The sequence below is a fragment of the Mustelus asterias genome, unplaced genomic scaffold (genome assembly GCF_964213995.1).
Source record: "Mustelus asterias unplaced genomic scaffold, sMusAst1.hap1.1 HAP1_SCAFFOLD_130, whole genome shotgun sequence".
NCBI classification, from domain to species: domain Eukaryota; kingdom Metazoa; phylum Chordata; class Chondrichthyes; order Carcharhiniformes; family Triakidae; genus Mustelus; species Mustelus asterias.
Window position 1 is genome coordinate 540327 of NW_027590164.1, and position 13366 is coordinate 553692.

The window sequence follows — 13366 nt, forward strand, 5'->3', positions numbered from 1 at the left end:
ACCTGGATAGAGTCGCAATGTCCGACAATTGTTGCTACAGATGCAATGTGTCGAAACATATCGAGTAAACTCTTTTGTTTCGTTGTTCCACACACAAAGTAAAGAGAGTGAGGAAAAATACCTGTTTCTCTGATGCCGAGGCAGATCGATATGCGAGAGAAAGATACCTAAACAAGGGTGTAGAAAGATGGAAAGAGCGATAATATGTAGATCGGCAGAGTCAGATATACAGAAAGGCAGATAGATGGGTCGATAGACGCATAGATTAGTTAATTCCATCTATTTATGGAAACACTTCATTTATTTATTTTTGTATGTATTTTTATGTTAGTTTTGTGTTTGGTTTCACAGTTGTTCCTGATCACTCGGAGACATTTCAGATTTCGATGCATCGGGTTAAACAAGGACAGACCATCTCTCTTCATCACAATGTTACTGTCGCTGCAAATGACTTTGTGTTCTGGTACCGGCAATTCACCGATCAAGCTCCCGAGTATACTTTGGTAATGATGCAGGCGCGTCAGAAAACTGAGATAAATAATTTTTTATCAATACTCAACAACAAATGAAGCAAAACCAGAATGACAAAGGCAGCAGATGTTGTAGCAATAACATCGAAGTAATAAAACACATGACAAACTGCAACAATAAAAACCCGTAATACGATGCAGCAACATAAAATCGCTGTTTCACAGATGACGTCCCAAGACCTCATCTTTCGCTAAAACCTGCAGAACCGTCAGTTTCCCCAATCACAGGCGACAGCTGGAGTTACAGGAAACGGCACAGTGGTTAACACTGCTGCCTCACAGCGCCAGGGACAAGGGTTCGATTCCCGGCTTGGGTCACTGTCTGTCTGGAGTTTGCACGTTCTCCCAGTATCTGCATGGGTTTCCTCCGGGTGCTCCGGTTTCTTCCCACAGTCCGAAGGACGTGCTGGTTAGCTGCATTTGTCATGCTAAATTATCCCTCAGTGTACCCGAATAGGCGCCGTAGTGTGGCGACTAGGGGATTTTCGCAGTAACTTAATTGCATTGTGAATGTAAACCTTACTTGTGACTAATAAACGTTACTTTAAATATCTGGGCGTCTTGACACCACCACAAAACACAACGCATTTAGTGCAAGAGCCGATGTGTGAATTACGGAAGCTCTGGAACAGATACAGGTCTTCTGGACCAGAAACTCTGGGATCCATCTCCACTTCATGGCTACAGAGGATGTGTTCCTTACCCGGTCACACAAGTTGATGATCTGCTCGTAAATTCTTCCAATCAGCCGAATGACAAGTGAAAAGAACAGGAGAGTTTCTTGGCCAGCCTTACTGCAGGAGGTAATGGAAACAACTGCATGACTTTGTCAGGCATAATCATAGGGCAATCTAATTGAAGTCTCTGGTTATCGAGCGCCACCTCAGGGCATGGTATCTGGTACATGGTACCTGCCATATTACTGAATGAAATATTTTGCTGAGTCCAAGTTGTCTGCTTTGTTTTCTACAGTGACGGCGAAAGAGTTTGGGTCATCAAACTCGATAAATATTCTCATATTCATTCTCTAAACTGCCCAGTTGCTTTTTTTATAGAACATAGAACATAGAAAGCCACAGCACAAACAGGCCCTTCGGCCCACAAGTTGCGCCGATCACATCCCCACCTCTAGGCCTATCTATAGCCCTCAATCCCATTAAATCCCATGTACTCATCCAGAAGTCTCTTAAAAGACCCCAACGAGTTTGCCTCCACCACCACCGACGTCAGCCGATTCCACTCACCCACCACCCTCTGAGTGAAAAACTTACCCCTGACATCTCCTCTGTACCTACCCCCCAGCACCTTAAACCTGTGTCCTCTCGCAGCAACCATTTCAGCCCTTGGAAATAGCCTCTGAGAGTCTACCCTATCCAGACCTCTCAACATCTTGTAAACCTCTATCAGGTCACCTCTCATCCTTCGTCTCTCCAGGGAGAAGAGACCAAGCTCCCTCAACCTATCCTCATAAGGCATGCCCCCCAATCCAGGCAACATCCTTGTAAATCTCCTCTGCACCCTTTCAATGGCTTCAACATCTTTCCTGTAATGAGGTGACCAGAACTGCGCGCAGTACTCCAAGTGGGGTCTAACCAGGGTCCTATAAAGCTGCAGCATTATCTCCCGACTCCTAAACTCAATCCCTCGATTAATGAAGGCCAGTACGCCGTACGCCTTCTTGACCGCATCCTCCACCTGCGAGGCCGATTTAAGAGTCCTATGGACCCGGACCCCAAGGTCCTTCTGATCCTCTACACTGCTAAGAATGGTACCCTTCATATTATACTGCTGCTTCATCCCATTGGATCTGCCAAAATGGATCACCACACACTTATCCGGGTTGAAGTCCATCTGCCACTTCTCCGCCCAGTCTTGCATTCTATCTATGTCTCGCTGCAACTTCTGACATCCCTCCAAACTATCCACAACACCACCTACCTTGGTGTCGTCAGCAAACTTACCAACCCATCCCTCCACTTCCTCATCCAGGTCATTTATGAAAATGACAAACAGCAAGGGTCCCAGAACAGATCCCTGGGGCACTCCACTGGTCACTGACCTCCATGCAGAGAAAGACCCCTCCACAGCCACTCTCTGCCTTCTGCAGGCAAGCCAGTTCTGGATCCACAAGGCAACAGCCCCTTGGATCCCATGCCCTCTCACTTTCTCAAGAAGTCTTGCATGGGGGACCTTATCGAACGCCTTGCTGAAGTCCATATAGACCACATCCACCGCTCTTCCTTCGTCAATGTGTTTGGTCACATTTTCAAAGAACTCAACCAGGCTCGTAAGGCACGACCTGCCCTTGACAAAGCCGTGCTGACTACTTTTGATCATACTAAACTTCTCTAGATGATCATAAATCCTGTCTCTCAGGATCCTCTCCATCAACTTACCAACCACTGAGGTTAGACTCACCGGTCGGTAATTTCCCGGGCTGTCCCTGTTCCCTTTCTTGAATATAGGGACCACATCTGCAATCCTCCAATCCTCCGGAATCTCTCCTGTCTCCATCGACGATGCAAAGATCATCGCCAAAGGCTCCGCAATCTCCTCCCTCACCTCCCACAGTAACCTGGGGTACATCCCATCCGGTCCCGGCGACTTACCAACCTTGATGCCATTCAATAGTTCCAACACATCCTCTTTCTTTATGTCCACATGCTCGATCCTTTCTGTCCACCGCAAACCAGCAGTACAACCACCCAGATCCCTTTCCACCGTGAATACCGAGGTAAAGCATTCATTAAGCAGCTCCGCCATTTCTAACGGTGATATATTTTTAGTATTAAAACATTTATTGTAATTAATGGTTTGAGAATTCACCAGGATTTCAGGTTCCATTTCAGACTCACTCGGATCACAATGTTTGCCTAATTCTCTGTTATGTTGAGCGAGGCTCTGACAGTTTTTGTACAGGTTCAGCCCAGCTCTGTGTCTCTGTGGGACTCAGTGCGCAGTGATAAACCCCGGAGTCTGGCAGCTCTGTTTCAGACACTTTCAACGGGACGGTGCGTGTTGTATCATTGAGCTCCGCTGAAAAACGGTCCCCTGGGGACCTCCCTGTGCTCCCGGTGAATTTAACTGTTTGCAGCAGATACTCCATGGGCCCGTTGGGATACAGACGGTACCAGAATAGGAAAGGGTTTGTTGCTTGTAGCTGTATAATTACAGAACCACTGAACATCATCTCCTTCAGTGACGGTGACTGCAGGTTTCTGCGAAACAGAATCTCCTCGACAATGCCCTGTTGCAGCACAAATAAATATTAAACTAAACAATGCGACTTCACTCTGTTTCCCCCAGAATCTTCCCGTCATCCTGAACAATAAACTTAAAGAGAAATCAGACAGCAGAACAAGAACATATTTTTCACAGTTCAGTGGTTGGAACGGGAAGGTATTTGTGGTGGTTAAATCAAACTTCTACCGTAAACATTCTGTACTTTCTAACGAGATCAGTTCCTCCCCTTCAGTCCCTGTAACTGGAACGGGAAATTGCCCACTGTCTGTTTGTAAGTCTGGTTATTTTTAAAATCATTTACTGGTACCAGGGGAGTTTGAATCTCAGCCTAACTCATCCAATCTCATTCCCTGTGGAAAATGTGCCGACTCTCAACAAACAGTTTTCAGTATTGAGACCACCGAGATCCAAATCACTATTCGAGGTTGGGATCAATCCGATCACCCAACCCCAGTCCCTTGTACTGAGCGAACAGCCCGTCAGAATATAGTGTATGGTAATGGTGTACAACACAAGAATTGAGCAACTTGTGAACTGACCGGGAGTAATCTCAGCGCCAAATGTCACATGTCTCAACAGTGACGATCGTTAACCTCAGCGAGGGAATACAGTTCAGACGGGCCTGTGTAGTGGCCTTAATTCTCTGTACATGTCGATTAGATGCGACTCTTTTTTTGTACGGAACCATTGATGATGAACTTGCACCGGTTTTTGTATGAGGTCCGTGGGAGCCTTATTCACTGTGGGTTTCAGTGCACAGTAATACACGGCGCTGTCTGTCATCTTCAAACCTTTCATGGACAACTAAAAAGTGCTTTGTTTCAGGTTCAGATTCCCGCTGAAATGCTCAAAGCCGTGAGCCGTCTCGTTAGACCCATAACATCGGCTCTGAGCAGATACTGAGGAGCGCGGTGTGGATACTGGCGATACCAGAACAGGCCATAGCCTGTAGCTGAACTCGATAGAGAGTAATTGCAGGATATTGCTGAATCTTCACCCTCTGCTGCTTCAACTCCTGGTTCTGACTGGGACACTGAGTCTCCGCTACTCATCTCTGAAGATAAACAGCAGACACACAGTGGATTAGGATTACGAGGAAGACAATAATCAGACAGAGATGGGAAAAGGAAATTGCGCAGGGATCGCGATATATTTTAGGAAAGTTCCAGTTTCACTGACCTGCGATCAGGGCAATAATCAGAGTTAGAAACATTTTCACCCCCATGGTTCCAGTCTGAACTCCAGGAACATAAATACGGATTTCTGGCTGTAACCGACCTGGAATGTGAGAATTTGAAAGAGCAAGGAAAATGCAATACGATTGGCTGAGTTTTATTTCCCCTCCCATTTTTATGTCGGTAAATAGACACTTTCTGAAGATGGAGGCCGTGATGTTTTGTAGTGATCTCAGAACGCCCTCCCGTGGACAGTACAACCGCATTTGAAACAGACACAGAACCAAGAGTCCAGATATATACACTCCGTGAAACATAGAGACACAGAAATATCCAGTATAGCTACAACTCTGGACAAGAGGAAACATCCACTCCACATCCACCCTGTTATTGGACTTCCGGTTTGAAAGGTTTCAATCAAGTTGCTTCTTTCTCTTCTAAACTTCAGTGGATGCAAACGCAGCATCACCATCCTTTCCTCGTAAAATAACCCGCTCATCCTGGTAATAGTTTAGCAAACCTTCTACAAACATTTTCTAAAGCATTACCATCTTTCTTTAGATAAGGAGACAAGTATTGTACACAATGTTCCAAATATGGTCTCACAAATGCCCTGTACAACGGAAACATACCCGACCTATTTTCGCAATATATTCCCTCATAATAAGTGATAACATTCTCTGATATTTTCTAATTAATTGCTGTACTTGTACATTAGCCCCTTGTGATTCCTGGACTAGGACAGCCAAATTCATTTATACCTCAAAATTTCGTGATCGCTCGCCATTTAAATATTAACCTTATTTCATATTCATCATGCCAAAATTGACATTTTCACATTTTCCCACATTATACTCAATTTGCTGGAGATTTGCCAATTCACTTGATCTACTTATGTTCTTTTATATTCTCCCTCCGCCCTCTTCACAACTTATTTTCCTATCTATCTTTGTGTCGTCAGCAAAGTTAGCATCCATATCTGCTCTGTAACATATCACTGTTGAATCCAACAATCAATCAAGTTCTCTTGGCTGTCTGCTCTGTAACATTTCATGGTGGGGTCGAAACTGCTCCTCCTGCAGTGAAAACACAAAAACGGTGAGGGAGCACCCTCTTGTGGTGATGTGAAGTAAATAGCCTCTGCCTGGGAGATCACTGAATCCTCAGATTACAGAAGGATCTTATTGCAGGATATTGCTGCTGCATTTTTCATGTTCATATAATAGTTATTATAATATACATAAATTCACATGGAACTATGCACGGAACTAATAACAACTTCAATTTGAATCCTTGTCATTTATTTTATTTTTAATAGCCCAGGTTTTTCTGTTAAACTATGCTCGTGTTACATAATTTGAAACCACAGCAATACTGATACAATTCGAACTCTTAATGAAGTTATCTCCACATCGAAAGGATGTAAATTTGACTCGCATATATCTGATATATTGTTGGATTTCATTGCAACTGCTTCGATTTGAAACTTTCTCAATAGTTGTGGTTGTTATGTTTTGTCTAACATATCAGCTGTCCGTTAATGGGATTTTGGGGAACTTATTGAAATGGGTGATTGGGAGAAATTGAATGTTCCACATTCTGCTATTTCCTGGAACACGGTTGAGGGAGAAAGCGGTCCTGAGACACAGAGACGGAGAGGCCAAAAGGTAGAGTGTGGCAGACAGACACTGAGCCGAACAGAGAGCCAGAGATACAGAAAAGGACAGACAGGAGACAGAGCAACAATCAGATGAAGTAATTGGGCTGCAGCTAACATTGATGGGTGGCCAATTCTTGAGAAAACTGAGGAACCAGCCAATCCTGTAATTAGGCAACGCCTCTTAGTTTCCCAATAAATAAAGCCTGCCCATGATGTGAAATTACTTCTTCATGTCAGAGTGGAAGAGTTGAAATATTTTTAAAATTCTGCTATTTTTGTAGAATTCTGTAGCAGGAAGCATGTTCTTCCAAATTTCTTTACTAATACTGTTGGTTTTGCTGCCCGGTGTTTAAATAGTCACTGTCTGTTCTCAGCGTTCACTATCAGATATTTAATTGATTCTGTAATTTGTTGCAGGAACCAATGGCAAATATGGTTTCCTCTGAATTAACGGTTCATGAAGGACAGGCCATAAAACGGGACTGCAGTTATTCGGGTGCTGATGTTCGAACTCTGTTCTGGTACCTCCAGTGTTCTGGGAAAACTCCGAAATATTTATTGACGATATATGGCACAGAAGCCACGTCTGAAGATTCTCCAGATAGATTTTCTGTTGCTTCCACAAAGAAAACAAAGCAGTTCCTTTAAGTTTCATTGGGGCGCTCTCTCTGTCAGCGCTGTGTATTTCTGTGCCATGGAGCCACATTGGTGCATAGAGCGAACCACGGACAAAAACCCAAGACTTAGAGTTCCAGGTAGTGGTCAGCAGAGGGCGCTCACACACTGATAAACATAAGTAATTACTCAGCCTGTGAGAGTCACAGCGTCATTTCTGAAATAACACAACACAACATTCAGCAAGAACAAGTGAACATCAGCTGAGGAATTGTATTAGGTAGGTTTTGACTTGCATTTGCATTGAACAATAATTTCACAAATCACTTTATTATGGGTTCACTCACCTCTTCTATTTTCGTGACCTTTTCGTGTCTGAATTAATGAGCAACACTTTCACAATCTGCACTCTCTGCGTCCCATTGACCACAGCCGGTGCATAGTGTCTATTTCAGGGGTCTCCAAACTTTTCAGTACGAGGGCCACATCGTATATTTTACACATTTTCGGGGGCCAGAGAAAAGAATTAGTTTTATAAATGAATGAATAAAATTTAAATGAATGAATAAGTTTTATTTGGATCATCTTTGTAATCAGCATGATATGATTCAGGACAAAAGAGAAATGTGACAATTACAAAGAAACAATGCCGTGTTTACATTGAGAAATGATATATAATGAGTAAAGATGTCAAACATTAGCAAATGCTCTGACAAAATAATCAATTACTTAACGGCAGATGAGAAAAGCACGCTATTCATTTTAAAATTAATTTTATTTACTGAAATTTTACAAATGTTTACTTGAATGAGAATTTGCCCAATTATGTGTCACACAATAACAAATATAAACACGCACGGAGAAAGAACTTCAGTAAAACAAAGCAAAGAAATTCAAAATAAACTTGAACCATTAATAAAGGTCGAACAAAAATAAGTTCAGTCTGCACCTTTCTACACAATTCTGGCAATTGGAGTTTTCAATCGTAACCAACAAATCATGAAGTTTTGCACAAGATTAATGGGAATGATGGAACTGCTTTTTTAATTTCATAATATTGCTGAACTGAGGTTTCAAGCTTGAGGAGCCAATTATTAGAATGGACTTCAAATGCTCATCAGATAAATTTGCTCGATACTTGGACTTGACATACTTCATTTTTGAAAATGTTTGTTCACACAGGTAAACAAAACCTGATACAAATCCACAAGCAAATCGCTTCAAATTTGGAAACTGCTCAGACTGCAAAGATTTATAAAATTGATCAGATTTCCTTCTTTATACTTGTCTTTCAGCATGTCATCTGATTGGAGATCAATAATTTCCATTTGAAACTGACTTGGGAGTGTTTCAACATTGCAGCCAAATGGATTTTGAAACAACTGTATTTCATCTGTGTTTCCATCAAGATCAGAAAATCGTTCCTGAAATTTTTTTTGCAAGTCCTTAATGATTTCTGTTGCAAATGAAGAGGGAAATTCTGCTTCACTTTCTTCATGAAAATTTTCACAACATAGAAAATGAACCAAGTTATGAACTTTCAGCTGTCCTTGAAATAGCATCAGTTTTGCCCTGAATGCCTTGACATGCGCGAATAGATCACAAATCAAATTTGTTTCACCTTGCAACTTCAGATTCAATTGATTCATATGGCCTGTCACGTCCGCAAAAAATGCCAATTTCCAAAGCCAGTCAGTGTTTGATAAAAGTGGTTCGGTCGATTCTTCTCTGTGAGAAAGGAATCAATTTCCTCTCTGAGCTGAAAGAACAGTGATATAACTTTTCCACAACTAAGCCATCGAACTGCTGTATAATAAGGCAAGTCACCGAACTCAGAATCAGTTTCTTTCAGAAAATCACGAAACTGGCGATGAATAAGCCCATGAGATTGAATGAAATTCACTGTTGAAACAGCAGGTTTCAGAACGCAAGACATATCCACTTATTTTCCACACAATGCTTGTTGATGGATAATGCAATGCAGAAACATGGGCTTCGAGAATCCACCAACCTCACAAGCTTTTGTGATTTGTCCAACCAAACCTTTCTTCACCCCAGGCCTGTTCTTTCCTCCATCAGTTGTCACCCATTGCAGTTTATTCCACTCCAGGTTATATTCTAACACAGTTTTTTGCAATGCTTTCAAGATGTCTTCTCCAGTTACTGTGCTGTGCAAGCTATGCACTGATGCTAATTCTTGTGCCACGTTAAGTGCACTGTCGACGCCACGGATGAATACTAGGAGTTGTGATGTGCCAGACACCTCATTCGATTCATCAAGTGCGAGAGAATACAACTGAAAATTTCTTGCTTCGTCTGCAATTTGATGAAATATGTTGCTTCCTATATCCTCAATTCTACGAGCAACAGTATTTCGCGCAAGACTGATGATTTTGAACAGATTTGCTTTTTCTGGGCATAACTCTTCCATTTCTTCCATTATACACTCTTTGATGAGATCTCCATTGGTGAATGGCTTTCCTCTTTTAGCCAAGACATAAGCTAGTTTGTAAATGGCCCTGGTTAAAGCTTCATTTTCAGTTATCTTCTGCGTAATAAAAGCTTGTTGGGAAAGCAACCTGCGTTGCATTGATTCATTTTTTTTCCGAACGCTGTGTTCCTGTAAATTGGGAATAACTTGGTTCATGTTTGGTCTCATAGTGCCGACGTACATTGTACTCCTTCAAAACAGCAACAGTTTCGTTGCATACGACACACAAGGCTTTATCACCTGCTTGTACAAAGAAGTATTTTACACCCCATTCTTCATTAAACAGGTGGCACTCACTGTCCACTTTTCTTTTCTTTTTTCCTTCCATAACTGAATTGCTCTGAATTACCGCCATCATTGTCATTGTTCTCGCTCATTTCAGACAGATGGAGCTTACGGATTGGATAAAGCAGCTGTCACTCAGTCAATGCAGAGCGGCAATTGGATAGCAGATGTCTCAATTGCTGAATCGTTTAATGAACTGTCAGTCACAGGACGGCAGCTCTGATTGGACAATAGGCCGGCAAAGAGGGCAGGATTTTCCATGGGTCCATCAGACACCGCGCGGAGCGGCAGCAAATGTCCGGCCTGTGGCTTCCGTTCCCGCGTCCGGATCCTGAGTCAGCGGCGGTGTTCCGGACGCGGGAATGTTTTCGGCAGCGGGAATCCCGTCCCGCCCCACTGGCTACGGGCCAGATGTAGCCCGCTGGGGGCCGGATTTGGTCCGCGGGCCTTTGTTTGGAGACCCCTGTTTTAAACGAAATCAAATATCTTTGAAGGGAAGAGATTTAAGAATGATCAGTTAGTTCTGCTTGATCCCTCTTTATTCTGTGTGTGAAACATTCTGGTGCCTAAATCTCGTCCATCTCCTGGACGTCCAGCAGGTCGGCACTGATTCTCGATTTCCACATCTGCCTGAATGGATTTTCCTATTTCTTTATCATGAGGAGCAACTGTTATAAAGGATGCTTCTGGGAAATGTGCGCTATTCCCTCTGGTTCAGTTACAGTGACACTTGTGTCTGTCTTTTTGCGCACACAATACTATTAGACATGTTTCAGATGGTGATTAACTATGTTAGTCTGCACCTTTCAATCCATCGAATTCTGTTGTACACTGAGCGAAATACTAATTTGTGCACGATTCTTTCCTGTCAAAATATTTTGCAATTCTTAATTTACAGAAAGCATTTGAGGTCGAGGTCAGAGCAAGGATAATATGGCTGTAACACTGAGATTCCGATAATGTTCTGCAACCAACTGAAATATGAATTTCCCTCACGCTGTATGAAAAAGTTTAACGAATGCTTCAGCAGGTTTACGAACCAGGTATTTTTACCGTGTTATGCGAACGTGATAACCACGACACGACAGAAACAAGTAACAACCTGGCTGCCCCCATGTTGCCTGAATACAATGTTCAACTCCAATGAGTTGCTGCAAGTTCCAAAGGTTAGATTCAGAGCCCATGTCACTTAATCCAAGGAGACATCCTTTTTTTTCAACCTGATTTCTCAATTTATGTTGAACTTCAAACGTAAAAAGCGTTCGTCCCGCTAAGGGAGCAATGAATGTTCCTCATTCATCAAAGCGTCATTGTCATCTTCCTTCGAATAATCGCAACCAATTGTACTCAGTATTTGTTTCCTTATTCAATATTTAACATCGATACATTATTTAACATGTCCTCATTATGAATTGAATATCTCTGAAATTGAATATCACTGAATTGCAAACATAACTGACCAAGAAAAGGAGTCGAATCACCGGGTAATACAGATCCCATGGCGTTTGTTTGAGATTGACCATCGTCAGCTTTTAAACAAAGTCAACTATAATTAAATGGAAGAGATTGAAGAATTATTTGTTAGGTATACTTGAGCCTTTTTTATTATAAATGTGAAACATTCAGGCGCATAAATTCCGGCCATCTAAAGGAAAGTCCAGTTGATCCGCACTGAGTCTCTGTTTCCTCGTCTGTTTGAGTGTTCTTTCCGATTTCTATGTTCCGAAACACGATTTTTTAAAAAAGATTATTCTGGAAAATGTGCGCCATTTCAAAGAACAAAGAACAAAGAAAATTACAGAACAGGAACCGGCCCTTCTGCCCTCCAAGCTGTACCGACAATGCTGCCCGACTGAACTAAAACCCCCTACCCTTCGGGGACCAAATCCCTCTATTCCCTTCCTATTCATGTATTTGTCAAGACGCTCCTTAAAAGTCGCTACCGTATCGGCTTCCACTACTTCCCCGGCAACGAGTTCCAGGCACCCACTACTCCCTGTGTAAAAGATCTGCCTCGTACATCTCCTTTAAACCTTGCCCCTCGCACCTTAAACCTGTGTCCCCTAGTAATTGACTCTTCCACCCTGGGAAAAAGCTTCTGACTATCCACTCTGTCCATGCCTCTGGCTTTGTCAAAGGCAGATCATGCCTAACGAGCCTGATTGAATTAGTTGAGGATGTGACTGAACACATTGATGAAGGAAGAGCAGTAGATGTAGTATATATGGACTTCAGCAAGGCATTTGATATGGGGCCCCATGCAAGGTTTATTGAGAAAGTGAGGGGGCATGGGATCCAAGGGGACATTGCTTTGTGGATCCAGAACTGGCTTGCCCACAGAAGGCAAAGAGTGGTTATAGATGGGTCATATTCTGCATGGAGGTCGGTCACCAGTGGAGTGCCCCAGGGATCTGTTCTGGGACCCTTACTCTTTGTGATTTTTATAAATGACCTGGATGAGGAAGTGGCGGCAAGGGTTGGTAAGTTTGCTGATGACACAAAGGTTGGAGGTGTTGTGGATAGTGTGGAGGGATGGCAGAAGTTGAAACGAGGCATTGATAGGATGCAAGACTGGGCGGACAAGTGGCAGATGGACTTCAACCCAGATAAGTGTGAGGTGGTTCATTTTCGCAGGTCAAATAGGATGGCGGAATATAATATTAGTGGGAGGACTCTTGGCAGAGTGGTAGATCAGAAGGATCTTGGGGTCTGAGTTCATAGGACGCTCAAAGCAGCTGTGCAGGTTGAGGCTGTGGTTAAGAAGGTGTATGGTGTACTGGCCTTCATCAATCGACAAATTGAGTTTAGGAGTCGTGAGATAATGTTGCAGCTATATAAGACCCTGGTCAGACCACACTTGGAGTTCTGTACTCAGTTCTGGTCGCCTCATTACAGGAAAGATGTGGAAGCCATAGAAAGGGTGCAGAGGAGATTTACAAGGATGTTGCCTGGGATGGGGAGCATGCCTTATGAGGATAGGTTGAGTGAGCTCGGCCTTTTCTCCTTGAAGAGTCGAAGGATGAGGGGTGACCTGATCGAGGTGTATAAGATGCTGAGAGGTATTGATCGAGTGGATAGTCAGAGGCTTTTTCCCAGGGCTGAAATGGTTGCTACAGGAGGACACTGGTTTAAGGTGCTGGGGAGTAGGTACAGAGGACATGTCAGGGGTAAGTTTTTCACTCAGAGGGTGGTGGGTGCGTGGAATGGGCTGCCAGCAACGATGGTGGAGGCGGATTCGATATGGTCTTTTAAGAGGCTTTTACATAAGTACATGGAACTTAGTAAGATAGAGGGTTATAGGTAAGCCTAGTCGTCGCTAAGGGAGGGACATGTTCGGCACAATTTTGTGGGCAGAAGGGCCTGTATT

At 43.1% G+C, this 13366-nt stretch overlaps 1 protein-coding gene across 1 annotated transcript in view; it reads right to left on the bottom strand.

Annotated features, from left to right (window-relative positions):
- LOC144484869 (uncharacterized) overlaps positions 1 to 13366 on the bottom strand; it is an 80910-nt gene that overhangs the window by 16327 nt on the left and 51217 nt on the right. Inside the window, 5 exon segments of the mRNA XM_078203230.1 lie at positions 3448 to 3777; positions 4655 to 4827; positions 4953 to 5051; positions 7134 to 7224; positions 10404 to 10485. Coding sequence (XP_078059356.1) covers positions 3448 to 3777; positions 4655 to 4827; positions 4953 to 5051; positions 7134 to 7224; positions 10404 to 10485 — 775 coding nt within the window.